This window comes from Xylaria bambusicola, assembly GCF_022495145.1.
Source record: "Xylaria bambusicola strain CBS 139988 unplaced genomic scaffold F5B22scaffold_24, whole genome shotgun sequence".
Lineage (NCBI taxonomy): Eukaryota > Fungi > Ascomycota > Sordariomycetes > Xylariales > Xylariaceae > Xylaria > Xylaria bambusicola.
Genome location: NW_025953577.1, coordinates 483,557 through 509,286, shown reverse-complemented (window position 1 = coordinate 509,286; position 25,730 = coordinate 483,557). Strand labels below are relative to the sequence as shown.

Below are 25,730 nucleotides of genomic sequence, written 5' to 3'. Positions count from 1 at the left end.
GGACGGGCCCTGGTCCCGCCCCCGGCCCCCCTGATCTTTTTGTTTTTATGTTTTTAACCCTAGGTGATTTGTTGTTGAGTTGCCCCCCCCCCCCCCCCCCCCCCCTAGTGACCGAAAATGCCTTATTTGCCGACACCAACTGCAGACAACATCAAATTTCTCTCGGATAATTTCATGTTACCGCTCGACGATGCCGCGGATGTCTATCAGCGTAACAAGTGCTCGCTGGGAGCTGCCATCATCGCGACCTTGGAGAGCTATATTGCTATTAACTTGCCACCCGAGACCAATCCTAATCAGCTACGCCAGATAGAAGAACAGCAGAAACGGGTCACCTGGATTCCCTATGAATATTTCAGCCCAATTTTTGATATAACTGCATCGTCTCAGGCCGCAGTCGAGATTATTAACGCACTAGCAGATCACTTCGAAAAGCCAGCGTATATCAAGTATGATGTGTCGTACAACGCTGCCGCCTCGGGCCTCGAGCTAGCCTCTGAGCCCGATGAAATTAATACCAAATCATCTTGGAAGACGGTCCCCTCTTCCAGTTCCAAACTACCATTGGGTCGACAACTGCGCACGAGCCCAACTGCTCTTCAAGAAGCTGGTGCAACTAAGGCAGCACTCGCTGCCTCGGCGAAGCACTCATACGCCTCGGCATCTTCTACCTATAAGAAAGGCAAATCAGATCCGCTAATGCGGCAGGCAGCGGCTTTCTACGCGGAGCGCGGCCGTACCGAAGCTGCTAATTACCGACAAGTGACTAGCATGGAGGCCTCGTTGCTCGTCGACCAGCAGAGCACAGGGGACGTCATCGACCTGCATGGCGTGTCGGTCCAGGACGGCGTCGACATCGCCATCGACCGCGTCTGGGGATGGTGGAACTCCCTGGGCGAGAACAAATTGCGCAAGGCGCGCGCCAACGGACTCGAGATCATCACGGGGTATGGCCGTCATAGCTCGGACGGAAAGTCCCGGCTGCGGATCAATGTCTTCAAAGCCCTTGTCGCAGATGGCTGGAGGGTTCAGGTCTTAACTGGCTCGTACCTTGTCACTGGACGGATCTAAGCTCATGTTTTTTGTTGGTCTTTTTTTCATGCTGTTTTACATTTGCTTCCAATCTTGTTGAGCTTCCTGTTTTCTTGCTTGGGTTGGGAACTCATAGGTTTGGAAGTGCGCTTCTGGCTAGGTACAGGTGTGTTTGGTTTAATTTCAACGTGGATGTCATGACCTGGATACGACGAAAATGATGATAATGTAGTTTGTGTTTCTTAAGAGTGGGCTCGAGGAACAGAGGAATTGGAGACCAAGGGTCTAGACGGGAGTTTTCTGGACTAGACACAGGCCGGACCCTGCTGGTTACCTGTACAAGGTGATTGAGTCTGTTAGATTTATGCCGTGGGTTGTGCGCTCATCTTCTTGTCAGATAGATGGACTGATTGAATAAACCCTTAGAAACAAACTAAATACAATCATGATCTTTGAACTCTAACAACTAACTGTAAAGATCGAGTTGTATATCTATGCATCTCACACATGTGTTTTTTCATCCCGCACCTATAAACTGCTTACAGATGGTTACCTAGATGGAAAACGCCATGTTCAAAACCCGCTCAGACCAATACTGATGCTTCATATAGAAGGTTGTTCCTGCCTTGAACACCTCTCCCCCTCTCTCTTTCAAGGACGTTGAAGTTCTTTTTAGACCTTGACATTCACATTGGTGTTGCCGCCACCCCTGCTCCAGTTCCATTGCCTTTGGAGGAATCCTCTCCTAGCGTCTACTTCTGCGTGTCATATGATTCCTTGCTATCACCAAAGCATATGAGATGGCGAGAAGCAGCTGATTCTATCCTAGCCGGCTTTTTCTCATAATACTTTATTCATCGACTCAATATCTTATCTCATCCGTCGCTCCCTCATCTCTCTGCCTTGGAATAATCCATCATTCACTTTCACAACTGGCATTTACTCAATAGACGTTCACAAAGCTGCAAAGTCCCCGCCTACACACACGAACAAATACGCAATATATATATATATATATATAGATATATCCTACAGTACTATGCTTAAATATTGCCTACCTACCTACCATTGTAGTCTACTACTGTTGGTAGATAGACAGATAGGTAGTTGATCTTTGTCTACTGCAACTCGTGCGTCACCCTTTTTGCAAACGTAGACAAAGGATCCGCACGCACGTAAGGACATGTAGGGGAGCAGCTACAGTAGCTGTATTCCGACTGACCGGTGAGGTAGTAGTGTAACGACAGCCTTGTAAGTAATTCGCTAGCGCTGCTGATAAATCACAAGCCACTGATCGCATCACACGAAAAGGGTGGCGATTACTCACGCAACCTGGTATTTCGCTCACAACTGATATTACATTGGTTGAAGTACACGTAATTAGTATTACATGTAGAGAATGACTGCATGCTCAGGCCAGTGGTGGAGGAGTAGCAACGCAAAACAATTGCGTGCAGACCACGATGTGTGTGTGTGTGGCGTTTTCATTGACCATCTATTCGTAGATATGTGTATCTACCCTCTAGTTGGAAGACTAGGTTTAGTCGCGAAACCCTTTCTGTCTCCAGTGTATTTTTACAATGACAGATGGAATAAGAAATGTGATCAATTCCCGCAGGTATTTTGCGATATTGAGCAATTGGCTCTAAAGGGCAGAAAATTGAAGGAGGATGTGATGAGCAACCCCCAAAATCGCTGGACAAACGCCTCGCTCTTTTTTCCTACTACGAGCCGCGCTATGAGAGACTTGCACGTTATTCGTCGTGCTATTCGTCCATGAGAGCACGCCAAGTTCGCCCTAAAACCGCCTGGGCTTGATGTAGATTCTCCAGCGGGGTGCGCTTAGTGCGGCGCGCATGTGTGGAGGGGTGAAGGATTGACGAAGCAGCGCCCCCTCAGTTTTGTAGCCTCCGGTCACATGGCCGTTGAGCGCCGTTTCCCCGGAATCGCAACGCGAAAAAACTCCCGCGTTTCCGCTCTCTGTTAGGGGGATATGTAACAGTTGGACAAGGACCGCTATGCATGTAATTACTGCTGACAATCATGATGCGAATATACGGGATCGACATTCATCACTTAGACGCAGATTGCTTTTCCTTAGATGATTTTGTGTCCTCGTCCATATAGAGCCGGTTCGCTGTTATGTAGGCAATAACAGGCGAGGGAATCAAATAAGTGATGCTTAAGTCCCTCTTAAGAAGCAGCCTGATCTTAGTGCTACTGACTGCGGTCTCATAATTAGCATGCGAAGAGGCTGCGAACGGTCGGAGGGTAAAGTTGGCATACCATCGTTTTGTATCATTTGTTGAATTACGTAGATGTTGTCTTCCCAAGGCTTGAGGTTACCAAGCGCATCTTCCATGTCGGTTCCGCTTCGCTCAACAATCATGGCACCGAAGCTACCGAGAATGTGGTCTAGATCCTTTTCAGCCCAGACGCCGGGCGTGGACATGGTGCTGATGAGATCAGCTCCAGCCAAGAGCATGATCTTGACGGGTCGCCGGCTCTGACCGTCGGCGCTCAAGACGCCGCCCAACACCCCGTTGATCTCATGCTCGAAGTGATCCAGCACGGCAGCCGTGGGGCTGTACTCGGGCTGTATAGCCTCATACGGATCAACCATGAGCCAGTCCGACGTCTCCTCAGCCGCTAGTTCACACATGCGTACTCTAGGCGGGGCATCACGCATTAGCATCCGGGCAAGCGGAAACAGTTGACACATACGGGGACCAAAAGGGCAGGGTTACCTGTGCACTGATGGCGCCAGACCGGCTTTCTTGTAGGCATCTGATACGGGGCTGAGGTAGCCCCCGACCACCTCGAAGTTGGTGTTCATCCTCGCGTAGTCGTTGGCCATCTCGAACATGCGTAGATGGAGAAATGTGATGGGCGAGAAACTGCCGCAGGCGACGAGCACCAGCGGAATGCGGTCGGGCTCCTCTTGTTGCCGCCGCAAGCGGTGGGATGGGAATCTGTAGTTGTCGAGCGTCATGCTGGATGCAGCGTTCGGGGGTGCTGGAGGCACATTGGATGTCGAGTGGGATGTCATCGTGTCGCCTCGTCTCGGGCGGTAGAATAGGGAAAGAAAAGACTTGTCGAGCACCTGGATCCAAATCCCAATCCCGGTTCCAGTTCCAGTTCAAATCAAAATAGCGAGGTGATGGGTGACTGAGATGCACAATGCTTAAGAACTAGATTGAGTTGCTATGCGCTCGCATGAAGTTCTAAGGTCTGATGTAGTGGCGTGAATGAATTGGCTCAAAGGACCAAGCAATCAAAGAGAAGATGATGGGTACAGAATGCGTATAAGTGCTTGGAGAGGTACTTATTAATAGGTAAGAAAGAGCCTGGAAGATCGGTGGTCTAAGTACTACTTTAGGTGCTACAGTAGGTACGGTTAGAGTGCTCTGGAGTACTCTGGACAGACTCTGGAGTACCTAGTAGGTAGGGGGCCTTGATGCCTACATACATACTTACCTAGTACAGTAGGTAGGTTAGGTAGGTACATGTAGGCATCTACTTCGTACATGTGTAAGTAGCTAAATAGACAGGTTGAAGTAGACGGAAGTAGACAAGGTGGACAGATACATAGAACTCATCACAGTAGCCCAAGTGTTCAGCAGTCTTCCCTAAGTATAAAGTACTCCCCGCTTACAGTACCCCATACTACATCACAGCGTGCTCAGGTGACAGGGCAGCTCTCCGAGCAAAGGAGGAGAGCCCTGTAAGTTAGTCTCCTGACGTTCCTCCTGGGGGGAACCGTTAGGGGGTTCAGAGGGGTTCTAGCCTACAACTGGTAGGACTGCCACCACTGTGGGTACGTAACTCCGTTTCAACAGGCTGCCGGGTTCTCGGCCATCGTCGGCGTTCCACACCTCTGCCACAATGTACCAGGTTAAAGCCCCGCTCTGCCCCGCTGTCCCACCTTTCCCGGTCGCCCATCGCACATTGCCCGCAGTGCTTTTGCCGGCCTCGCTATGTAGCTCAAGACGCTTTCGAGGCTTTCTCCAACCCACGTCGACGCTGTCTCGGCTGTTTTGCTGTAGAGACCGTCCAGGCGAATTATGCGTACTGACTACTAAAGGATCGTCTCCTTGGCAGCAATATGTGCCTACCTATCGTATTAAATATGGCTGCTCCTATCTCGTATGTGTGTGTCTGAGCACTCGGGTGTGTATTAATACGCCGTTGCTGATTCCGATATGGTGCTGAGTATTGGAGGGTTAGGCCACCAATCTCCTGCTATTTTCATCTGAACGGGAGAAGCCCCTATGATGATGCCATCGCCTCGGCTTCGAGGTGCATCATTCAGCAAAACCCCGAAATCACTTAAAATATGTAACATGCTGTAATTTCTATCCAAGAACCAAGTTTACTCCAAGCTGTACCATAACGCTAACTTTGTATATCCATTTTAACGTGCCATTTTTATCGCCATGTGTATAATTAATTTCACATCGAGTGTACATATTCAGTCATCGTACTCGTCCTCAGAGTCACTAACGTCATCTGGCACTAAACCCCTACGCCGGCGCGCCGCCAGATCATCTGCCAATCCACCCTCGTGCTCAGGGTCGGCATATCCATCGCCCCCAATTAGAGACAACGCCACTGGGAGGAAGATGAGCGCGTGTGTCGCCGCAAAGACGACCAGCGCCAGCCACACCCGGAAATAATAGATCTCAAAGATCTTAGAGCGAGTAAAAGCCAACACGCACACACCGAGAAGCTTAGTAACCGTGATGCCGCTGAAGACGGAGCCGCCGACGTTAACAAGCGCAGTCCAGGCACGAGCATCACGCCCTCGGAACCGGCTCTTGGCTCGCTCCATAACCGAGCCAGAGGGAAACATGAAAGCACGGGCAATATGCGCGCAGAACTCGACGGCAATGCCGACACAGATGATCAGGTTGACTAGAGACACGGCATTGAGAGACACATCGAAAACAGCCATGGCGCCGATTATGTCAACAACCGTCATCACGACTGTGAGAGTCACCACAAGCGCCGTGACCACGGACCCCAAGAGAACGGTGGAAACCGCAAAGATGATGCCGACAGCTGAGCCCAGCAATGCCCCGGTTAACTTCACGATGCTCGCGTACTGGTCGAAGAAGATGTAGAAGACACTATAAGGGAAAACCTCTGCGCCAGTGTTTGCGCTGACTCCATTAGCGATGCGTCGCGCAGCGGCATAGGCCTTGATGAAGTCATCTTGACTGCGCAGGGGTTTGTGTGTGGTCCTGAAGTGACTGGCGGGTACGTCAATGTTCGCTGAATCCACCACTACTGCTTTGCCGTAAGAAGCCCGGCCACCCAGAGGACATTCATCCGTAGTCGGTGCTACCAAGAATTTCTCCAAGTAATGCACAAACTCGTCGCCTTCCGGCATACCGTCGAGAGTGATATTCCAAGCTGGATCTCGCTGGGCAAAGCAGACTTTACCATTTTCCTTGCAGCAAGCCTCATTTTCAGGCTTTAGCCACAAAAAGAAATCATCAATCCAGCTCGCAGTTGGGGAGGAAATGTAAGATACATCTGGGCGCTTGCGCTCCTGCTCAAGTACTGTCGCGAGAGATAACGGCTCGCAAGTGCTAAAGCGTGAACAGACGTCTTGTTGGTGTGAACGCTCCGTAGTGTTTAGGCCCTTCGTTACAAAGTAAACAGGAGGACCGGCGTCAAGATATTTGTACATGTCGTTGAAGTAATCGATGAGATATGAGTCATCGGGGAGAGCTACGCGTTGGTCCAAACCAAGCTTCACATAAGGAATCAGCGCTACCCCGGCGGCTAGTAGACCAAAGAAGACCGTAACAATAACGACCTTAACCTTCTTCCCGAGTAGAGCGGGGGCGTAGTGTTTGCGGATGAACTGCTGGAGTAAGCTCTCCTCTGGCATATCGTACGGGCGAGGGCCGTTATTCCCATTACTACTGAGGTGGACGCGGGCATTCATGACCTGAATGCAAGGGAAGCAATCGGCTCTGTTGTCTTCGATCCGGATCTGGTTATAGGACAGAATCGATATGAATAATGTCATCTGTAGCAGGGCATTGATAAATACAGCACCTGCAGCGTACACGGCGAAGTTTCGGACTGCTGGCATTCCAACGAAGGCACCCAGTGCGAATGAGACCGTCTCCGTAATAGCAGAAAAGAGGATCGAGGGCCCCATTCTACCAAGTGCTTTCGCAATTCTTTCCTCAACCATTGCATCTGGGTAGCTTTGGTTTACACGATCAAATTCGTGAACAATCAGAAATATGTTATCCACGCCAACGGCTAGGACAATGAAGGGAATGACCTCCGCGATGATTAAGGTAGCTTTTACGCCAGCCCAAGAGAACAGGCCAATAGATGATGTAATTGACATCAGGACAATTAAGATGCCAACAAGTCCGAGCGTAAACTTGCTTTGAACAAATCCGATAGATGGGTTACGCATTAATTCGCGAATTGTTACGCCGCTCGAGCCCAGCGCAATCGAGGCGTAGAAGAACATGACGAGATAACTTATCACGACAATAGTAGCATCAGTATTGGTGGACTTGTTCAGCTCTTGCTCCAAACTGATCTCTGTCGAAAAGGAAAGCCTCAAGCCACGAGCGGTCGCTTCGCCTTGGGCCACCAAGAGCCGATCCTTCAGGGCCCTTTCCCAATCCTGTGCGTGTGCAAGCTCCGAGCTTCCTTCCGGGAAGTTATTCACAACCCAAGTGACGGTGATTGCAGGGGCGTCAGCAATATCATCAAGCCCTTCAAAGCCACCGAGGATCATGTTGGGATCAATTGGTTGATCAAAATCGGGTCGGCACATAACAGGGGATGCAGCGCATTGCCTGAACGCGGATTTCCAGTTTTCGGTGCCATCAAACCAAACTGTAGGGGATTCAACAACGCATGCAGATCCGGTAGGCTTGAAGCAAACATCCTGGAACGAAGTGCCAAAATCTGAACCTTTCAGCTGTCTGACGTCTTTCTCGACATCAGCCCACCAGGTGAGCGTATCATAACTTAGGACTGGGCGAGTCCCCGAAGTTGTAGTATCATTAACTAAAAATACCTTTTCTGCACGATAGAAGGCGCCAAAGTTGTCGTCGAAGAAGGCTTTCTCCTGGGCAGCTGAGGAATCCGGACTCACCCATAGGCGTACTGGCTCTCTTTCGACGTCAAATTTAATCCAACCGATACTCAGGGCAACAACGACAATTAGACTAGACACAATTGTAATGGCGGGGAATCTAGCGCAGAAGTGACCCAACTTGCTGAACGCAGCATCACACCATGTGTTGAGTCGGTAATGCTTTGGGCTTCGTTGATAATTAACTTCTTCACGTAGCAGATCGCCTTCGTCCTCGTCGTCACTTGGTTCCGCCCCCTGCAGCAAATGGAGCCGTTCGCTACGGCGCTGTGCGCGCCTTCTCCAGGCGACATGTCCGATCACGGCACATACTAGCGTAAACAAAAGTATCGAGTACGTGAAGATGGAAGCGAATGTCAAGCAAGGAAGTACACCCACACGGCATGAACCGGCCTCCTCAACGGCAGGGAGCGCCGGGCATACGGCCGGACAGTCGACACATGCACAACGGAAATTAGGGTCTTCATCATTGCATTTCTTGGGTTTCATCTCTAGCGGATCCATGCTAGGTTCAGAGTACTGCCGGGGGAAGTTGATCTGGAAAGGTGAACCGAGAGCCTGCTCTTTGCCGAGAAATTTGAGGAGTTCTGTGTAGTTCGTCGCACCGCCACCGATGAAATTCATGGCTCTGGAATTAGATGGACCGAATTTGACCTCCTTGCAACTATCGTAGAACCCTTCGCCATATTCTTTTGTAACGAGCTGGTCAATCTCGGCAACAGCAATACCACCACTGAGCTTCTGGGTTCGAGTGACGTTGACGAAAAGGGACTGGTCAGGCGAGCATGTGAAGGTACAAAAAAGGTTGTAGAAGTTGTCTTTACAAGCTGGACAACTGCCGATGATCTGGTTGGGGGTGGAGAGCTCGTTCTTCAGGGAGTTGAGCTGGAGTCCAGTGTTAGCATCGTATTGAGGGTGGTTATCTAAACCGGGAGGTGGGTTTCGTAGAAAACATACCTGTTCAGAGTCGCAGCACACCTTGCTGTCCTTCCATTTGGGGCCGCATAGCTCCTCGATTTCCTTAGCAAAATCGTCATCGGGAGTTTTGGCGAGACCGTTGTCGACGCAAGGCAGAGCCTTTCCGAAGAAGCCTTTCTTCCCACAGTGCCCACGCAGCGCACATCGACCTGCCTCGTGCTTCGGAGTGAAGAGTTCATCGGCGGTAGAACGGGCGACCAGCAGTGCAGCAGCAACGCTGATGAGGGAGGATATTCGCGCCATAATGGCACCCTATTGCTACGGCAGAGGAGGGAGCACCAGCATAGGCATGCAGTCGATAAGAGGGCGGTTTTGAATATGGCAGGTGGTAGGATGGCGCTCTACTGCCTATCGAGAGTGATGATAGTAATGGTGAAAGTGATGGTGACGGACGATGATGGACGATAATGATGATGATGATGCTACTAACGGAGGATGAGTGGGCTAGACGAGGTAGGTAGGTGTTTCGCGAAGGCGCTTGCCAAATCGGGACATATGGCTACCGGTGTCCTGCGTCATCAGGTGCAGGTGGGGCCCTCCACAGCGCCCTCCACACACCGGACCTTGCCAAGGCCTGCCACGGCGCCAGGTTGCAGGCTTGGCGGGTCTAGCCGAGGGCACAGTCAAGTGTGATCAAGTTTGGACGGCATACTTATACATAAACCTCGTAAATCCACCCAGCCTACATACTTGTATAGTCACGATAGGGTTGCTACTCACTTGCGTACATATATAGTAAGTATCTATGTCTACCTAGCTACACCAGTAGGCAGCTATATACAAGTTCCTGGTCTGCGTAAGGGCAGGCCAGCACTTAGGCACTGTCAAAGTGACACAGATGCTGTATAAGTTAGTAAGGAATTGTAATATCACGAAGGCAAAGGGAATACTCAAAGTAAAGATAACACGCATATCAAGGTTAGTCATATATGAGAAGGTTCTTAATACAGCAGTAGAGACTCAACTCATGACACATCACTAGGAAGGTATTCACACATGTGATAATACACAATCTATTTTCATGCCCAAACCCTAGCTCTAAAACGCCTTATTTACGTGTATACGCTGTCAAAACATGCTTAGAATCAATACTCAAAGCTTTCAAACACAACGTCTTCGCCCTCTGTCCACTGTAAAAGAGTCTTCATCATACCCGGGCCCGTACAGCAAAAGAACTTCCTCCTCCCACTCTCTCCAATGCTCAGGACATCGTCTCTCGCCATTCTCCTGTCTACAGCCTGGGCCCCCATGTTCTGTACCGTATCCAGGACTTTCCTCCTATCTTGCGATTCGTCCAACGATCCCGTGACAAAGAGCTTAGTAACAGGCCCAAGCCCCTCTATTCTAGTAAAAGCATCCACGGCAAAAGGTAAGTCCTCAGCTCGTAAACTCCAGAGGACCTGAAGACCGCCCCTTTCCCCAGAATCCTGCATTTCAAGTACAGCAGCGGCTTGTGCTAGAAGCGGTGTGATTCCTACGCCGCCAGCAATGAACACGCTCTCCTTGGTGTGCCTATCGCTCTTTACGCGAGCCACCGGCATGCGGAAGTCCTCGACTCCGCCGAAGCCGAGGACGGGAACTTCAAGGGGAACACGCAGGTTCCAGTTCGCGAGGAGCGCGGTTGCGGATCCATGTCGCCTCACGACGATCTCGAGCTCCGGCTCGACCCCAACACGTAGGAGACGTAGTTCAGACGAAGTTGCTACTTTTCCGTCTGCTTCTATACTTTCCGCCACATCGGCAAGAGATTTACGATCCAAAGGCGCACTGATCGTGAAGGTGCGAACGAAATCGTCGTTCAGACTCTGCGGATCCTCATCCCGCATGTGCGAGTATCCATGATCGAGCTCGGAGGAGAAGTCGAAGGTGACATGCTGACCAGGGAACCAAGCACGCAGGCCTCTTCTATCCCTTTTCTGGTTTTCCGGCGGCTTTAATATAAATACGTAACGCGATATTGTAGGCGTAATAACCTGTCTCGTCAGCAGCGTAGCTATAGCAATAGCGTTTGTATTCCCGTCTTCTTGAATTATACTCTTCTCTGTAGCTAGCGGTCTCACAGGCGGGTTATAGGGTGAGTGGTCGATGAAATGCCCGCGAAACGGAAGCCCGCCACGGACGAACCTCGCCTCGGTAACATCGATACGGACGGCGAGTTTCGCACGCGGCATGTACGTCGCAGCACGTTCCCCAACCAGTATCGTAGTCCTCCCTGTAAGATACAGGACATCAGACGTCTCGAAATCAGGAATGACAAGGCCGGCCACCGGGTCTTCGTTGAGGTTCCCTAACGTCTGATATAGGCGATTACCCGAGTATTCCGGGTAAACGAGCACGAGGCCCCCTTCACCACCAGTCCTGCCACCACTAGCTTCATTCCGGAATACACGCACAAAGCCCGGCGGTCCGCCTCGGTGGTTCACGTCCATGCCTCCGTCTCCATGTTTGCTAGCAATGAAGAATAAATCTGCCTTCTCGATCAACTCCACTGCCTCCCGCGGCAGAGGAAGTCCTTTATCGACCGATACCAGCTGAGGCGTCGGCACGTGGGGTACAATATGTTTCTTATTTAGGTACTTCGGACAATTTCCCAGGGCCTCCTCCACCGCAAACGCTATCTGCAAGTTCGCCACACCAGGCGAAGTATGTGCCGCAGAGCCTGCGATGAACCGGCCGGCAAGCTTGAGCCGATCACGGGTCTCTAGGTCGATAGAGAGCGCAGCCATGATCTTTCCTCCTTCAAACTTGATCACTTCTTCGGTGATGATCGATCTTGTTCGCGGCTCCAAGTCGGTTTCCTCGGCATTTGACTTCTGCACATCACCCTGAGCAGCAAAAAGTGCCTGCATCACGGGGTCGAAACGTGCGTCGGTGGCACTATTCACGCCGAGCACATTCTCCGCAATGGGACGACAGAAACCGGCCTCGCCGCCCCAGACAGTAACCCATGGATTTCCATACTTGTCAAGAGTCCCGAAAGCTACCAGTGGAGAGACGGTTACGCGATGGGCGTGTGCCTGCTTCAGCCCGTAAACTGTGGGGTTATTTCGGGCAGGTATTCCTAGCATGCGTTGGACGGCCAGTTCGCCGGGGTGCCACTGCGAGTGCAAAGGTGTCACGACAGCCATTGCTAATTGTAAATATATGTACCCGTAGACTCGAACTTATATACTATATTGTAGAAATGTAATAAGTGTATATGAATCTAAATTGCGACAGATTGGTAATTTGATAGATGGTCCTTTCTTCAATATCAGGAAAGTTGAACAATCATCTATGCGACATGGATGAATAAACGGATTAATCAATTAGAAGAGGGCAAAACCATTGAAAGACACTTCTTCAAATTGGAGGCGAAGCCCAACAATTATAAGAGGTTAACTAATATCACCATTACACCTCACAAAATGGCCAAAGACGAGACAATTTCGTCACCAAGCTAATGCCGAAGGCTTTCCTTCAAACGGCATCTTGTATTACACATTCGCGCCACTTACTGAATACCATACTTTCTTTAGCAGCCCATTTCGCGATATGGTCGAGTCAGTAGGATATCTAAGTACTGTAAGTACTGTAGAGCTGGCGCCATAATGAGGTTAGATAGTGGGGGATGCATCGCTTATAAATCTGAGAAGGGCGCGCCCAACTAGAATCAAATCCCGAGGAGACACTTTATGCCCTCCCAACCTTTCTAGGTTAGGTGGCAGTATTCTGCTGTCTCTTTGGCTCCCACTTCTCCAAAATCATTGCGTTGTTGATAGGTATTCTAATACCTAAATCTTTAGATTTCAGCCGGCAAACCCCGCACAGTCATTCCTTTAGTGCGAGGTAAACATCATTCTATTCCTCATATGGACCGCGGGATGGGGTGTTTTACAATTCGTGAATAGCGATCCCATACCATTGATTTCCTAAAGCTTATCTACAATATTTCTATAATCGAATCTAAGCAGACCGCAAGCCCTCTTCTCCATCATCTCGAGACTACTTAGTCCTCAATTCATTTAACTTCACGAATGAAATCCCACAAGGGACCTGGCGTAATGCCATGGAAAATAAAACTTTATTGTACAGTAGCCGTGATCGGCTATAGTAATTCGTTCCCTTCTAAGCTCGATTACATCTTCTGATACATCAATACATCAATACCTTGAATTATCGTAATTATATCTATCTCCATAATTCCTCTGGCCCGCATTCATTCCTACATCACTGGGGTAATCACCCTGGCGCATGGGCTGCGGCGCCGTCATATTTCGCTGAGGCTGGAAGCGTTGTTGTCGAGGTAGTGGGCCTGTGGCACTGCGGGCGGGTGGGTAAGCCGGGCCATTCAACCCTGGGTTTTGGTAGCCGGATTGCGCCGGACTTGAACGAGGACCAGGACTCGAGTATGCCGAAGAACCTACAATAGGCCGGCCTTCATTATAGAGAGGGCGGTTGGGCAGGCTCCGCTCGTTCATGGAGTACGGAGATGGCCCATTCATCCCACCTAGGCCTGAAGCCGGGGAGAGGGCACGCTCAGGCCGAGATGGTAACATATCGGGGGAACGTAAACCATTAATTGATGGGATTGTCGGAACAGGCGATGCTGATCGATCGAAGCCCATGTCAGCGGCACTAGCGATTAGGGGAGCGCGAGACGAGTAGCTATTGGTTGATACACTAGTGGCGTTTGTTGGTTGTCGTGTCGGTAGCGGCCGCTTCTTATCTAATGAACCCAGTTCGATGCTCCCTGGAGTTCCTGGTCGTGAAGAATATACAGGTAGAGTTGCCATAGTATCGTTTCGACTCAACATCGGCATCTCAGGTAACGCGTCGCCCTTTTCCACATCCATAAATGAAGGCAGGCTCGCTTCACGGTCAAGAATTGATTGCTCGCTTGTGGATTTAGAACCCTTGCCGTTCGCGTGTGTTCGTTTCCAATCCTCTTTAGCCAGAGCCTTGTTAATTTTTTTCGTTACGATACCCTTTAATCGTTTGTTGACTTTACGTTCACAGTAGCCGTGTAAACCACCGTCTTGGCGGGGGATGTAATGCCAAAGAAAGAAGACGTAGAACAATATTCCGAGGAGAAGAAACAAGAAGGAGAAAATCCAAATCACTAGTGTAAACAACATGCCCGACAAGATCACAGCTTGTTGGGTATTTTCCGCTGCTAAAGCCCGGATATTAGAAAAGAAACCGCCGATAGTGCTCTCGAATGATGAAGCGTCATCGGGGGTAAGGTTGAGAGTATAAACACCATAGAGTGTCAATGCATTCACTGCTTGACGAGGTCCAGAGCAGACGAGTACTCGGATCCATGCTGGAAAAAGTTAGTAAATGAGCTCTACATATCATACGTACAATAGTCATGAGGAAATGAGTACACTAACATTGCAAGCTGAAGTATGAGAACAGTGCCACATATTCAGCTCCTTTCTTGGATTTGGTGAGTTCTGCGAAAACTAGAAATCGCCTCCAGCCTTGACCCTTGCCGAGACGAATACTTTCTAGACGGACGGCTAGAGTGTCAAGGTAGCATTCAGCAACGCTACCTCGCTTCATAACACGCCAAGCACGGAAATGCTCGAATATAAGGTTGACGAAAGTGGCAATAATGGTGCCAGCGAAAATCCATTTCGTCTGATCGAAAGTAAGCAGCTGAGTGGGCTCAATGGATGATGACCATTGGTTAAAAGCTAGCAAGTTGACGGCAGTGAAGATATCGACACCATACACAGCCAAAGAGAGTATGATAGAGAAGTAGAGGTAGCCATAGGCCAGATATGCAAAGACTGAGGACGATTTAAAATCCCGTAAACTCTATTTAAAAAGCTATTAGTATTCCAAACACGCCCAGAAGATAAGGCATCGATCACTAACAATGGCGTTCCACTGTTGTTCCGGCTGAATTTCTGCCGCTTTCCGCGTTGTCCCAAGGAACATCATCTTGTTTAATCGTAATGAGGCCCCGAGCCTTAGCCAACGTTTCAGGTAATCGAGTAAATTGAGGGAATCGTGAAATCGACGCAGTCGATGAGGGGTATCAAAATCTTCTTCGTTAATCCAAAGGGAAAAGTGAATCCAAGATATTTATTGCTGTCGTCGTCGTCGTCGCCGTCGTCGTCCAAATCTATTGGACCAAATCCGCCGGTGATTTAAGATTGGTGTTTGTCGACGCAGTCCCGCCGTCGCGCACAGTCGCCCCTCGCCTGCGAAGTATACGACTGTGCTTCCAAGATAACAAGGCCGCGCTGCTGGTTGACTCAGATTTGAAGTTGCAGGAAGTTTCGGTAAAGGTCCTGAAGGAAAGGAAAGAGGTGTCGCCTAATTGCAGTGAAAACGCCGGCGCACACCTATCGTCGGTCAGACAGAATACCAGCGGAAAGGTACTGCCGACGTATTAAACAACCGCTTTTGAACCACGACCTCAGATAAAGGCGACAAGGTTAGATGGATCCAACCAACACAACTCTATACTAAGGCCCAGTACCTAGGTACTAGGAAGCCAGGCTGGGAGGGATGGCCTGAATGGTAAAAAAGGGGAAATAGAAAGAGCGTAAGAGGTCAGGCCAAGTTTGATCGTCCCCGCGTCGAAGGGCTGGACACACAATAACAGTTGGCCGCGGCCAAGGTCTACTTAGCAGAGGTATCGGATGAGAACACAGGGACAAGTTGCCTCCGGGGTCAGATGTCACATCAATGCGTCGTGGGGTAGGGCTGGGACAAGAGAATGATTGTGCCGGTCTGTGCCGGGTACAGGTATCAATTGATGAAGAAAGACTGGACGACTGGCTAGAGCAGTCAACAAAATGCACAGAAGAGAGTGTATCGGTTGGCACGAAGCAATCAACGGCGAAGCAGCTCTGCCGGTCAACGACAACACGACACCTTGCGCACGAGAAGCCAGCGAGGAGGATCTCGGAAAGGAGAAGGGAGTGCAGGTCGCACAGCAGGCTGGGTGTAAGCGGCCTCTCCCTCCTTACTATACTACCTACCGGTATAAGCTTAAGAGAGAGGGGGGCCGGGCGTGTTTCGACATTCTGTACTGGGCAAGTAGTGCCCGCAGAGGAGTTGGAATTGCAGGGATCTTGTTTCACCCGCCCGCGACCCGGTGGCCCGCTTGTTGCGCGTAGAGCTGGAATGCGCTGATCCAATTGGCCGCGATTCTCAGCGCCCTCAGAGTGAAGGTGTTATCATGGTGGAGTGGAACCGGACAGGCTGACCCCGGATTGGAGGCGACGCTTTCGTACCGTGTGGTCCGTCGTGGTGCGTCGCTGGCGTCGCCGAAGCGTAAGCAAGATATGCAAGGTACCCGCTCCAGTTGGTGTGGCCGGCGCCAATCGCCCATCGCCAACCCTCTTCGCTTGCCGCGTTATCCCAACGAATCTGAGTTACTGCAGGATGATAGGTATATTGCGAGCACTACCTAGTACAATCGTGTTGGCGCCAAGTAGACATTTGTGGTTCTAGTGCAGTGGTAGTTAAGACGTCCTCATGTACCTAGGAGGTAAGCATATCATCATGTACGTCGAGCGCGCGTTTATCCCTCGGTGCTGCTCTCTTCCCAACCAAATAGCCGCCGATCCGCCCAAAAGACGCATTTTCTTGTTAGTTGTCCGAGACTGTGTTTATTTTGGGCTTTGATACGTCTTGATTTCGGCCGAAGCAACATATACATTTTCTGACCTTATAGATTATCTACTGAGTACGCATAGATCGCCTGCTCTATTTTGAGCTATACATTGCTATGGCCATCACCAGACAAGGAAAGATACCTACTCGGACTTTTATGTCGAAACCCATCGGCCAGTCCAGTGAAGCTGAAGATAGCGGTCTCTGATCAATCGATGTACGGTCTGGGAATATTTGCTGAGCTCTAGATGCTTAAATTGATATGATTCCACCAGCAACCGCAATCCTCAGGCAAGAAATGTATACGCACACGTGTCTTGGTGCACACTTGTACATCAGCACCAACGCTCATGATGCTAGCGGCTACTCATTTTCGGTGCAAGGGCTAGATCTTATTCAGATTGCCTACTAAATTGTGCCATCTATTCATTTGATACAGGGCTTTCCACACCATTCCTGTTGTTGAGTGCCTTTAACTAACTTTCTACTACAATCTGGAAGTAAAATGTCTCATGAGGATAAAGAGAGCCCAGTTGGCCGTTTTGGGTAATAGCCCTTTTGGAATGCAAACCATCCCCCCAACGGTTATGGACAAAGCCATTCAGAGACCTCACTTGGGGGGTTCGTCAAAACGCATGGCCATCCTTCATCCTCCAATACTTCTTTCATCTATTGTGCTGAGTTCCTCTTCCTCCCCAAGCTTGTTTTTGAAATTCGAGCAGACCACAATCATGGAGGCCAACAAAACCCCCTATCCCGATTTTGACAATAGCGGGCTGAAATATGAGTTCGTTACCGAAATGTCAGCTGATATCTGGAAGATATCCCGCAAAAGTGATCGAATGGAGTATCTCGCTCAGAATGTCACATTCATGATTTTGAGAGATGATAAGGGTGATCGGGAACTGACAGACTATGGTCACTTACTAGCGCCCCATGGCGAGGATTTGATTCAGCAAATCAAGGTGGTTTTGAATCACCCAAATCTAGTAAACTTAGTTGACAGCTTCGCCATCGACTTCTCCCCCGCAGGTAGTCGCAGTCGCAAGCAATGGTTCTTGGTCTGGGACTATTGTGACGCTGGCAATCTTGGGAACCTTTTTGTACCGCCGCAACCACGGCCTCAAGATCGTCCTTCCTCACTAACTGTGAAAGAGGAGGATGGGAATGGGGACACGGAAATGAAAGACATGCCTCTTTCCACTAAGGCGCAGGAGGAGCATCAGATGTTTTTGCCGGAATCCTTCTGCTGGCATGTTCTAACCTCAGTACTAAGAGCCCTCGCATGGCTGCATGATGGTATCCGCGACGTGGTGGTGCAGGACAGACACTGGGAAAGGTTAGGCGAAGACATAGACTGGTCGCCCATGCTGCATCGTAACATCACACCCCAAAACATCTTTCTAGGCCATCCTCGCCGTCGGGAGTCGTACGGCCCCGTAAAACTTGGTAATTACGGTCGTCTATTTGTTTCAGGACACTGCCAAATCGCAGGGGATAAGCACGAACCCACCTTGTCGAAAGCAATCGGGCCGCATCCGAGTCAAGACTACACACCTCTTGATGAATTGATCGCTCTTGACATGTCACTCGGCAACGTATATCCCTATCAAGTAAGTTAGACCCAGTAGATGCAAACTAGGCCGATGCTGACTTGGAGACTAGCCCGATCAACCCTATACTATGATCAGTGAATACAGGGCTCTCGGCGAGATCATACAGGGTATGATGATTGAGCCCACCGGAGGCTCACATATAGCCAAGATACAGTCGAAGCGTCCTCGAGAGAACGTAGCAAACACGAAATACACGGGGCGGCTGAAGAATTTCGTGGTCAAGCTGATGGAAGTCGATCCATGGAGCAAGTTATTCGAAGCAGAGCCCAACCCGGCGTTCGTGACAAGCGACCTATACCGTGAAGCCCTAGAAGGAGCCGAGTGGTTCGTAACAGCAGCCGGCAATGATGGTGATGCTTATGTAGCATCCCGAATGGCTGAAGCGGAAGACTACGTCGAGAACACAGAAACCAGGGCCCAGCAACTGTTTGGTTCATATTTGAATGTCCAGGAAGTACTAGAGAAGTTCAAGAGCGAACCACCTTCTGACGGTGGTGCGTGGCATTTAGATAGTAGTGGGCTTTTCTAAGCAGCAGCACTCAGACATTAAGACGTGATGAGGTGTAATAAAGAATTCGGATAGACCCTGCTTACTGTTTTTCGTAATTCATAAGTAAACAGTAATTGTGACTTAGGGAATCTTAGGGAATAGGAGATTCGTATTCAGCGGTGCCGTATTAACATGTACAAGCCCTTTTTGGATGTTATACATACTTATATACTCTGTAGTAGGATTTGGTGAAAATAGAAAGCACTAAGCTAACATTGAAGACCCTAGAGCAGATCAGGATCAGAGGGTGAGGGAGGTGGTAGCGTCGGCCCACCGCTTACACCAGAGGCTGGGGTACCTTCCAGTTTCGTTTCCACCCGCCTCCCTGGGTACGATTAGGTAATCCTCCGAGATGCGCATAGGTAGCTGACCTCACCTTCTTCATTGCAATAGAACATTCACGACGAAACACTCCCATCCCCAGAGCTACTTGCACATAATCACGAGCAGTCGGAAGTCATCATCAACCGGTCCCATGCAATAGAAGACCCGTCTTATCCACCGCAAGCCCTCGGAAGTTCGCCTGTTTCGCTGACTCCTCCCAACCGCGAGATCGATCTCGCTACCGGCCTGGATGCCCATCGGGAGCTTGGAGGCTCTGTTATTTTTGTTCACTGCTTGATTGTTGATCAGAAATAGAGGAAAACCGAACATGTCAGTTGCAGCGCCTACGCCGCCACTACTCCTCACGAAACGACTCACTGCCTTCCTACGAGCGAACCTGTCCCCTCAAATCCACAGTAGCCTTTTGACTACTGTCGCCGGCAAGCTCCTCACCCATGCCTCACCACACTCTGTTGCCACATTACGTACTCAGGCGACTGTCGCTGCCTCCCTTTGGGCTCTGTACTCTGCCCCGTCCACTGGCGCTACCATAGAAAATGCGCTACCATCACACTCGTCGTCGACTTTGGTCGGTAAACAAACATCAAGTGCGATCACAGTCCAGCTTGCAGGCGCTGTTGTAGCTATTAGACATCTTCGGTGTGGCTTGCTTTTCATATGTATCGGCCCGCCCGCTGAGTCACCCGCTTCTATATCGCCACGACATTCTCAGCAGCAGAGCCGGCCGATGCAGACTCCACAAGCCAACCTTGATTCACAACCTAGCCCTCTCTTGGGCTCGCCTTCGGAAGTCGAAAGTGTTACTAGTACTGGTGGCGCAACCACTGCTAGCATCGTGACATCAAATAGTGTTGGTGCATCGGCTGTAGTGGCTATGAGACGGCAGGCCGAAGAACTGGCACGTTGCTTGAATGAGAGGCTAGGCGCTTTGGATGTTCCAGACGAGACAACGGGATCGCTCGAGTTACGCTGAATCCACCAAATCCACCCTGAATATATCCATGCGATGTCGCCGAAGAGATCAACGACTTCTCTTCACGCATCTTTTCAGCAGATCTTATTCGCAACATCAGTGCTGACCATATCATACATTCTTGCTGCGCGACGTCGTGCAGTAGCTTGCGTTCGCCGGCCCTTCATATTTATATTATATCTAGGACATGCTCGTGGTGCCTACAACGTGACACATAACAGACCCTACTCAACATATTATGGAATATCACTAGACAAATATCCTACTCATCGCGATGCTCATTACTGTATTCACGGCTAATAGACTTACGCGATCTCGGATGAAACAGACTCTCAGTAGCCAATCGGCTCCATAAGCGACTGTGTTGACAGAAAGTGGGAAGATCAGCTCTAGCATACCCAAAATCGGCGAAATTGATCTATGACGCGTTCTTGGTGCGCATCAGGCTGTTTGACTGAGGTCTGATTGCACAGTATTTGATTGGAAATTCTTGTGGCGTTTCTATTAGAAACTTCTTTTGAAATTCATTCTTTCCCCGGTTGTTTGCTAAACCCACAACCATGGGAATGCTCGTATGAATTTCCCAGCACTATGAATAGTCGTTGGACGATATCCGGCTCCAGCATTTTTAGTTGCTGTCTATGTATTATATCAGCGAAAGCAAGCGAAGAATTCGCCAGCAGCATTACTTTCATAACCAACAAATCTGGGTGGCATGCAAGCAGCATGTTCATATCCACGCCACACACTGGTCTCTCCATCAGCCACTATTTTATTAACTTTCTGAGGCAAGGAGTTAGGCGACTCCGGACCTGCTAGATGGCAATGGGGCAGATTTTGGATGATCATCCTTGGCTCTCACCCACCCCTTCGACTTTTCCACAATCTTCCAGTGCATCAATAGCCATGCTCACTGTTATTCGGGTCCCTCACCGCGGGAGAATATGTTGTTGGCCTTCTCTATGCCCATGTCTTATAATTGGCCGGAGCATAATCAGAGATGAGATGATTACATACTGCCTCCGGTACTTGGCACTAGGTTATGGGACTACAGCCTGCCCTGAATTAGCTTACTTGCAAGATATTCCTGGATCTTCATTGACGTAGCTTTCTCCAAATATTGTAGATGTGGGGAAGTTGGGGCAGGAAGGCGAGTTAATTAATCTCAATGCATGCAGGGATCTTGGGGCTCAAGTTTGGTTCACGACTTTAACCGGACTTTATCACTTCCATAGTGAGCAAGACTTAACAACTTTTAACAAACGTTGCCCTCGTACCCTGGATACCCGTGGCATATATTGCGCTTCTTTTCTGTGACAATTGTAACGATAACCTTTTAAGTGATAAACAGTTCATGATACCGAATAGGTCAACAACAGCAGTAGTCAAGAAGAAGGAACAAAACGTTGTGGTAGGGGAAATCACCACTTTTGCCTAACTTTCATGTTCTTGATTGCTCTTGAGTCCTTTCGGTCCTTTATGAGATACAGATATCAATATTCCTGGATCAATGCAACCCTTATCCCGCCCGTTATTGCCGTGTACGTCACGCTCCTATACTGGTTACGCCTTTAGATTAGACACAGCATGTTTCAATTAAGAAGATGTAACCTCATAGACCTTTGTCTAACATCTAAACGTGTGCTGTTTGTTTCCTTCGGCTCAGCTAGGCACTCACCGTCGATATGACTTGTGAGGTTGAAGGATTTGACTAGATAGCACGATATTTTAGAGTCATGGCAACAACAAAATTGTGCTTTTCTTTTGAGTTGAGTACTTTACACGGATAGATGTACTATGATTCCATTGCATCACTTAGTCGTGACTTGAAGCAACCCAACATAGTATCTTTTCATGACTGACCCCATACGGCTCGCGTGTCGATGATCCACCATCATCCCAACTACTGGCTTTGTCCTTCTATAACCTCCTAAGAGTAAAGATCGTCATTACACGAAGGCAAGACACGGGGTTGTCGGCTGTCAGGCCCAATAAGCCGTGAGAATCATCTGAAAACAATATACCCCTTTACTTTGCAAATGGGATGTGGATCGCGGTAATCGATGACCGAAACTTCCATTCTCGGGTGTCCTTTTGCCTTTATACTAAGACGATACTGAGAGGTTTATCACAGCCGTTCAGTCTAAGCAACGTGGAGGTATAAAGTTGGGCTCAAAGGCCTCTTCCACTCTCGACTTTAGACACGCTCCATCACATTCATTTTCATAGTTCCTTCTCTGAACAGGCATTCTTGCTCTTCTCCCTTGGCACCATGATGAACTCTAAGACCGCAGCTATCGTGGCTGCCTGGACCGCCGCCAGGTCGGTCTCAGGCCAGGCCGTCGGCACGGAGACAGCCGAGACGCACCCCAAGATGACCTGGCAGAAGTGCACGGCCCCTGGCAGCTGTGAGACTGTCAACGGCGAGGTCACCATTGACGCCAACTGGCGCTGGCTGCACAAAGTCGGTGACTATACCAACTGCTACACGGGCAACGAGTGGGACAGCTCCATTTGCCCTGACTCAGCCACCTGCTCGAAGAACTGTGCCGTTGATGGAGCCGAGTACAAGAGCACTTACGGCGCCTCGACCAGCGGCAATGCGTTGACGCTTCAGTTCGTCACCAAGGGAGAGTACTGTAAGTCATCAGTATCGTGTGAGGAAAAGGGGTAGCGAATATGTGTATCTAACCCAGGCATTCATAGCAACCAATATCGGATCTCGTCTGTATCTCATGAATGGCGAGGACAAGTACCAGATGTTCAAGCTGCTCGGCAATGAATTCACTTTCGACGTCGATGTTTCGAAGCTTGGGTGCGGTCTCAATGGTGCCCTGTACTTCGTCTCCATGGATGAGGACGGTGGCATGTCCAAGTATGAAGGAAACAAGGCTGGTGCCAAGTACGGCACTGGTTACTGTGATGCTCAGTGCCCTCGTGACTTGAAGTTCATTGACGGCAAGGTCAGTAATCCCCATTGTGCACATTGATATGTCTTGCTCTAACAATCGATCAAGGCCAACTCCGACCAATGGGACCCCTCCTCAAACGACGAGAACGCCGGTGTTGGTCAGATGGGTTCTTGCTGCTCTGAGATGGATATTTGGGGTGAGTATTAATCCTTCGGCGTGTCTTGCGCTTTGAAAAGGTTGTGTACTAAAACGGCTCGACAGAGGCAAACGGCATCGCAACGGCTTTCACCCCCCATCCTTGTACCACCGTGGGCCAGCACTCTTGCTCTGGCGATGACTGCGGCGGCACTTACTCTGAGACTCGATATGCCGGTACCTGCGACCCCGATGGATGCGACTTCAACTCGTACCGCCAGGGAGTCAAGGACTTCTACGGCCCCGGCATGACCGTGGACACGACCAAGAAGTTCACTGTCGTAACTCAATTCATCACTGGCGACGGCGGAGGCCTCTCCTCTATCAAGCGCTTCTACGTCCAGGACGGCAAAGTTATTCCCAACTCGGAGAGCACCATCGAGGGAACCAGCGGTAACGAAATCAACGAAGAATTCTGCTCTACCCAGAAGACCGCCTTCGGCGACACTGACAACTTTGCCGACAGGGGTGGTCTCGCTCAGATGGCTAAGGCTCTGGAAGGTGACATGGTGCTTGTCATGTCTCTCTGGGACGACGTATGTCAAGTTTTCCTTTCTTTACTCCCCCTCAAACCCCTTTCGTGCCATGTACTAGTTAGATAAGATTAACGTAAGGCTGACGACATATAACAACAGCACTACTCCAACATGCTCTGGCTCGACTCCAGCTATCCTCCTGAGAAGGCCGGTCAACCCGGTGGCGATCGCGGTACCTGCGGTCAGGACTCGGGTGTGCCCGCCGACGTCGAGTCGAAGCAGGCCTCAGACAGCGTCACCTACAGCAACATCCGCTTCGGCCCTATCAACTCGACCTTCGAGGCAGCTTAGACGCTCTCAATTCAGGGTCTCTCCCTCCCACTCTCCCGATATACTTATCCGACTGTTCGATCTACTCTCTTTAAACCTAGCCTAGACATCGCCAAGGAAGAAATAACAGTAAAAGAGCCAGGACAAGGGAGGTGAGCATATCACCAAAACAGGAAAATAGAGAGATGCCGGGTGGGTTCTGTTTGAAGGAAATGGGTAGACCAGGTAGACAGATTTCGGCCTTAGTTAGAAAATAAATGCCACACACTCATCTACTTTACTCCCTTAGGACTTCAATGCCCCTATTCACATCAGTTCTACTACATGAGACTAACCAACCACGGATATAAGAGTAACTAGGGCTGGGCTGGCCTCAAGAAACGGCGATGTGGAGAAGCCACACTAATAATGTGATGCAAAACATCACCGTTAGAACTGCCGGTTTTTTTCTAGCTTACTTTGTCTATATAATAAAAGGCCAGTGTTGATTATATCAGGGTCTGGTGTATAATATTGTCTACTAATTTGTTTTTATCTCGTTCTTTTGACTCCTCGTTTTCCTGGCAAGATATTTCCGGGGCTTGTATGACAATAAGATGGTGTCGTCATAGGACGAAGCGAACACTTGTTTTGGAATTCCAGAATTGTACAGTGCCTGTAATAGCTAGCTAGAATTATGGCGTTGTGCTATGTCATTCCATTACTTTTCACCTGCAATATCCGCACTTACCCTCGTCATTCGACAATGCTAGCGTTCAAACCTTTATCTCACGCTTGGTTGGATTTGCTAACCCGTTTCTTGCTAAAACCTAGGAACGGGACTAGAGTGAGAAGAAGAAGAAAAAGTGAATGCCCATGAGTACACCTCCCGGTTTCAAGTAAGGGGTTTCGATGAGAGTTAAACATGAGCATTTGGTCTTAATCTCCGGTGCAATATTGCATGTCGTAAATGTATTCTGCTCGCCAAGACGGTAGATAAACCAAAGTACAATGCGGCAGCCAACGGTTAAGAATGCAAATCCTAGTCGAATCAATGTTTCCAGACCCGCTATGTAGGCCTTGACGATGGGCGGTGAGCACCTACACTACTGTTGAGGGAGGAGAGCCAGGGGCCCGCTCCCTCGTGGGCTGCTACCTACGTCTAGTACGACGTATTTCCAGCCGAGCTACGCGCTGGACTAGACCGGATAGGTAGCTGTGTTGATCTCATCGTAAAACTGAAAATCTACATGGTAGTATATTGGGAGCAAAACTCCAGATGCGACAGATCCCGCATCTACCGAGATAACGGAAGAAGAGATTTTCCGCTTCCCAAAGTTCTTCCTTACCTGTTCCGGGCTGTCCTGATTGGGCAATGGAGGAATTCGACCCATATATTCTAACACTTCCGAGAGACACGATATCCAAACCTGAGAGAAGGGTGAGAAGAAGGGAGAAAGGAGAAAAGAAAAGAAAAAAGAGACAACTCCGTTTTGCCCCTCCTGCGCCCATCTTGTACACTATGGACATGGGGGCTAATAAATGTCCAGCTCTTGGAAATGGGAATTTTAAAATACGGTCAATCAAAA

General features: G+C 49.6%; 8 protein-coding genes across 8 annotated transcripts in view; 4 read left to right on the top strand and 4 right to left on the bottom strand.

Moving 5' to 3' along the window:
* Window positions 1-1,509, top strand: part of F5B22DRAFT_213657 (uncharacterized protein) — a 3,068-nt gene extending 1,559 nt beyond the window's left edge. Inside the window, exon 3 of the mRNA XM_047969708.1 lies at window positions 146-1,509. Within this exon, the coding sequence (XP_047830327.1) occupies window positions 146-1,071 (926 nt within the window). The 3' untranslated portion in view covers window positions 1,072-1,509. The remainder of the gene's footprint in view (window positions 1-145) is intronic.
* Window positions 1,510-2,718: 1,209 nt separating this feature from the next.
* F5B22DRAFT_213539 (nicotinamide mononucleotide adenylyl transferase) lies at window positions 2,719-4,499 on the bottom strand. The gene is made up of 3 exons (XM_047969707.1): window positions 3,780-4,499; window positions 3,319-3,701; window positions 2,719-3,256 (listed from the first exon to the last, which is right to left on the bottom strand). The coding sequence occupies exons 1-3, from the start codon at window positions 4,079-4,081 to the stop codon at window positions 3,105-3,107; spliced, it is 837 nt and encodes a 278-aa protein (XP_047830326.1). The 5' UTR covers window positions 4,082-4,499; the 3' UTR covers window positions 2,719-3,104.
* Window positions 4,500-5,373: 874 nt separating this feature from the next.
* F5B22DRAFT_213537 (patched family-domain-containing protein) lies at window positions 5,374-9,528 on the bottom strand. Its single transcript, XM_047969706.1, has 2 exons — window positions 9,128-9,528; window positions 5,374-9,055 (listed from the first exon to the last, which is right to left on the bottom strand). Exons 1-2 carry the CDS (start codon window positions 9,389-9,391, stop codon window positions 5,504-5,506), a joined length of 3,816 nt encoding a protein of 1,271 aa, XP_047830325.1. The 5' UTR covers window positions 9,392-9,528; the 3' UTR covers window positions 5,374-5,503.
* Window positions 9,529-10,141: 613 nt separating this feature from the next.
* F5B22DRAFT_609402 (uncharacterized protein) lies at window positions 10,142-12,757 on the bottom strand. The gene has a single exon (XM_047975140.1). It carries the CDS (start codon window positions 12,274-12,276, stop codon window positions 10,234-10,236), a length of 2,043 nt encoding a protein of 680 aa, XP_047830324.1. The 5' UTR covers window positions 12,277-12,757; the 3' UTR covers window positions 10,142-10,233.
* A 350-nt stretch (window positions 12,758-13,107) lies between these two features.
* Window positions 13,108-15,354, bottom strand: F5B22DRAFT_213502 (uncharacterized protein). Its single transcript, XM_047969705.1, has 3 exons — window positions 15,014-15,354; window positions 14,524-14,953; window positions 13,108-14,453 (listed from the first exon to the last, which is right to left on the bottom strand). The coding sequence occupies exons 1-3, from the start codon at window positions 15,077-15,079 to the stop codon at window positions 13,291-13,293; spliced, it is 1,659 nt and encodes a 552-aa protein (XP_047830323.1). The 5' UTR covers window positions 15,080-15,354; the 3' UTR covers window positions 13,108-13,290.
* Window positions 15,355-16,644: 1,290 nt separating this feature from the next.
* F5B22DRAFT_609395 (uncharacterized protein) lies at window positions 16,645-19,188 on the top strand. Its single transcript, XM_047975139.1, has 3 exons — window positions 16,645-18,371; window positions 18,420-18,906; window positions 18,976-19,188. Exons 1-2 carry the CDS (start codon window positions 17,278-17,280, stop codon window positions 18,457-18,459), a joined length of 1,134 nt encoding a protein of 377 aa, XP_047830322.1. The 5' UTR covers window positions 16,645-17,277; the 3' UTR covers window positions 18,460-18,906; window positions 18,976-19,188.
* Window positions 19,189-19,437: 249 nt separating this feature from the next.
* On the top strand, window positions 19,438-20,658 carry F5B22DRAFT_213180 (uncharacterized protein). The gene has a single exon (XM_047969704.1). It carries the CDS (start codon window positions 19,584-19,586, stop codon window positions 20,247-20,249), a length of 666 nt encoding a protein of 221 aa, XP_047830321.1. The 5' UTR covers window positions 19,438-19,583; the 3' UTR covers window positions 20,250-20,658.
* Window positions 20,659-22,521: 1,863 nt separating this feature from the next.
* Window positions 22,522-24,762, top strand: F5B22DRAFT_656511 (glycoside hydrolase; the record flags this gene model as incomplete). The annotated part of the gene is made up of 5 exons (XM_047979961.1): window positions 22,522-22,888; window positions 22,956-23,212; window positions 23,267-23,357; window positions 23,423-23,892; window positions 23,992-24,762. 5 exons carry the CDS (start codon window positions 22,522-22,524, stop codon window positions 24,181-24,183), a joined length of 1,377 nt encoding a protein of 458 aa, XP_047830320.1. The 3' UTR covers window positions 24,184-24,762.
* Between the last annotated feature and the right edge of the window lie 968 nt (window positions 24,763-25,730).